This window comes from Gekko japonicus, unplaced genomic scaffold (assembly GCF_001447785.1).
Source record: "Gekko japonicus isolate JY-2015 unplaced genomic scaffold, Gekko_japonicus_V1.1 scaffold4455, whole genome shotgun sequence".
Classification (NCBI taxonomy): Eukaryota; Metazoa; Chordata; class Lepidosauria; order Squamata; family Gekkonidae; genus Gekko; species Gekko japonicus.
Window position 1 is genome coordinate 59538 of NW_015160963.1, and position 3715 is coordinate 63252.

General features: G+C 46.4%; 1 protein-coding gene across 1 annotated transcript in view; it reads right to left on the reverse strand.

Moving 5' to 3' along the window:
* LSS (lanosterol synthase (2,3-oxidosqualene-lanosterol cyclase)) overlaps positions 1 to 3715 on the reverse strand; it is a 40549-nt gene that overhangs the window by 25218 nt on the left and 11616 nt on the right. Inside the window, exons 8-9 of the mRNA XM_015425388.1 lie at positions 2352 to 2470; positions 1511 to 1608 (exon numbers count right to left, since the gene is read on the reverse strand). Of these exons, the coding sequence (XP_015280874.1) occupies positions 1511 to 1608; positions 2352 to 2470 (217 nt within the window). The remainder of the gene's footprint in view (positions 1 to 1510; positions 1609 to 2351; positions 2471 to 3715) is intronic.

A 3715-nucleotide genomic window follows, 5' to 3' on the forward strand; every position in this document is an offset into this window, starting at 1 on the left:
AGGAATGACAAGCCAGTAAGAAGCAACATCTGTGTTTTAGGGATGAGTCAGCTAATTAGGCAGAAAAAAGGAACACGCTGAACAGGGGTTGTTGTGGAAGCAACCTTTCGTGCCACCCCCTCTGTGAGTTGATGCACTCAGCAAACAGAGTAGTACCTTGCTTGCTGCTTTGCATTCTGTCCTGCTAACCTGTGTTTGTTTTTCAGCTAGAAACCCAGTCCCTGACTCCTGTCCTGGCTTCCCAGCTTTGGACCTTGAACTCCAGACCTTCCAGCAACCCCCACACCTTTTGGACAGAACCTTTGGCCTCCTGACTCTGTACTGGTTTGTTGACTTTGATCTTTTGCTTGCCAAGCAGATGCTCCATCACTAAGCCACAGCCCCTCCCCAAATGGTTACTGACTGCTTATGTGCATTGGTAAATTATTAGAATGCACATGGTACTTTCTTATCCATTGTTCAGGGTCCTTCTCAGTTTTTAGCATTTTATATACGGACTTATGAAGGGGAACAAGGTGAAATGTGAATGAGCCATAGTGCAGCCATGTCTGTGAAGGCCAAGTAAAGAACTGAGGGGAACGTTTGACCAGTGATGCGCCACAACTGTTATACCTTGAATAAAACTTTTTTGGTCTTAAAGGAGCCACTGGACTCAAGCTTTGTTCTACGGCTTCAGACCAACATGGCTACCAACTTGAATCTAACTGTGTTCTTAGCTGAAGTCTCCAAAAGTCTGCATTCTTCACCTCAAAGGGCAAACTAACCTTTATCACAGATCCTGTTTTCTTAAACTATAGTAGTCCGCTGTTCATGTTGTGCTCGTAATGTACCATAGATAAGGTAGCAGTATTCTTAGAAGTATGTTAAGAAGGAAGTATAAATATGTTGTTGAAGGCTTGCACGGACGGAGTTCATTAGCTGTTGTTGATTTTCCGGGTTGTATGGCTGTGGTCTTGGCATTGTAGTAGCTGTGACTGGCATCCTCAGAGGTATAACACAGAAAGATGGAGTACTCTCTGTGTCAAGGTGAGACAAAAATGGTAGGCAGGTAATTTATATCTACTCAGGAAGGTGGGGTAGGGCTGAGTCATTATCTTGTAGGAGTTTCCCAGGCTGACACAGAGAGTACTCCATCTTTCTGTGTTATACCTTTGAGGATGCCAGCCACAGCTACTGACGAAACATCAGCTACTACAATGCCAAGACCATGGCCATACAGCCCGGAAAATCTACAACAGCTAATGAAGTATAAATTGCTTTTCTATTGGTCTAGAATTGGTGCAGTATTGAGTTGTCATTGTGTAACTGATGTAAGAGTCCTGCAAGTTCCTGATGTCAGTTTGTCTATAAATGCTTGTGCTTTTATCAGTGAAGTTGTCAGTGTCTTGAACTTTTGGAGAAAAAGATACCTTTTTGACCATGGTTAACTGAATAAAGACTTTGCTTCTACTGAACATAATTTTACTTATTTAGACCTCTTCGACTGAACCCAGATTTCTCCGTCGCTTACCAGAGGTAGTCAGGGATTCTGGAGACGTGCTCTCGAAAGGCAGGAGACTGGTCCCCCTCCGCATACCAGCGAGCGAGCATGTTAATGGTTTTTGATATCTGGAAGGCCAGCAAAAGGGCAACAGTTAGTACCTTTCCTCTAGGGCAGCTAAAGAATCCTGTATTTGTGCCTCTTGGCAAACTGAACTCTTGAATCAGGAGAACGAAACCCAAATGAAATTTCTTAGGGCTGTGAGAGCGTGGATTCGGGGACCAGCTCCCAGAACTAGTTTTCATTGGCCAGTTGGTGCTTACGAGGAATTAAGTATCTCCTTATCCTCCCTGACACTTCAGCCCAATCTCTGGCGTTTCAAGGAAACGAGCACTAAAAGGAAAGGAGCACTGAATTCAGCGGGACATACGTCCAAACTGAACGCTGAGCAAAGACAAGGGAGATGTCTCTGAGTGAGCCCATGGACCACCTGTATTCATCCATATCCAATCCCAAATACCACCCTCACATCAGGGAACTGCATCTCCACCAAAAGCCACAGCGAGGAGAGCTCGGGCAGAGTCCCTGGCACCTGCAGAGCGAGCCCAGCCCGGGACTGCTTTAGTCCTAAGAAGTGCTCCCTCTAAGCGGAGTTAGTGTGAGCTAGCTCAGAGTTTTTTTAGCCTCCGGCTCGCACATTTTTGTCTTCGCTCAGGAAGGGAGGGCTCCAGAGCAAATTAACTGATGCAGTCGCCAAATGGCTCGCTCACCACTTGAATGCCGGTAGCTCACAAAGTAGAATTTTTGCTCACAAGACTCCACCGCTTAGAGGGAGCATTGGTCCTAAGCCTAAACCGCAGACAAAACCTACAGGGCCAATGCTGATGCACTTGGTGAACTGGTCGTCGGCCTTGATGTGGTCGTAGAGTTCTTCTACGGCTTGGTTTCTCAGAGTCTTGCTGTGGAAACTCTCGTAGGTGTTGAATATTGCTGGAAGGGAGAAACAGAGAGAGAGAGAGAGAATAGAGGAGGGTCTGGTGACTAGTAGAAAACTCCAACGCCACATGACAGGAAAGAAGCCCATTCTAGGCTTTACAGCTTCCCCCCAGTTGTTCAGCCCCAAGGGCTGTGAACCCAGAGCTCTACAGTGAAAAGCACAAGCAAACTCAAAAGCCTCCCTCTCCACAGGTTTGGAAGGCATTATCATTCTTATTTTGAGAACCTCCCTCTCCTAGGACAACCCCCACACATCCAGTGGATTCTTCTCCCAAAGCCAGCTGTCAAGATGGTCAGAAGGTTCTGTAAGAGACCAGGTTCAACTGATGGGCCGCGCAAGAGCAGAGCAGGCAGAACAACACAACTTCATGTTGTCCAGCTCCAGGCTGTGCTCATTCCTTGGCCACGAACACACATGGAAATGCCTTACACTGAATTGGCCCATCAAGGTCAGTATTGTCTACTCAGACTGGCAGCAGCTCTCCAGGGTCTCAGGCAGTGAGGTCTTTCCCGTCACCTGCTGCTTGGTCTTTTTAACTGGCGGTGCCGGGGATTGAACCGGGGACCTTCTGCATGCCAAGTGGAGGCTCTTCCACTGAGCCTTTTATCAGTGAAGTTGTCAGTGTCTTGAACTTTTGGAGAAAAAGATACCTTTTTGACCATGGTTAACTGAATAAAGACTTTGCAGTGTCGAGTCCCACTCTTCGCGACCCCATGGACCACATCATGCCAGGCCCTCCTATCTTCCGTCGTGCTCCGGAGTTTGCTTAATTTCATGTTCGTTGCATCTATGACACTTTCTAACCATCTCATCCTTTGCTGTTCCCGTCTTCTTTGACCTTCAATCTTTCCCAGCATCAGGGTCTTCTCCAGTGAGGGCTCCCTTCTCATTTGGTGGCCAAAGTATTTGAGCTTCAGTTTCATTATCTGGCCTTCCAGGGAACAGTCAGGGTTGATTTCTTTTAGGATTGACTGATTTGATCTTCTTGCAGTCCAAGGGACTCTCAAGAGTCTTCTCCAGCACCATAGTTCAAAAGAATCTATTCTTCGGCGCTCGGCCTTCCTTATAGTCCAACTCTCGCAGCCATACATGACTACTGGGAATATCATTGCTTTGACCATGCGGACTTTTGCATAGAGACTGAAATATAAATCCTATTGTATGATCCACATATACTTATCAAAGCACAATGGCTCCAAATTACACACACATATATGTATACAAATTACCCACACACA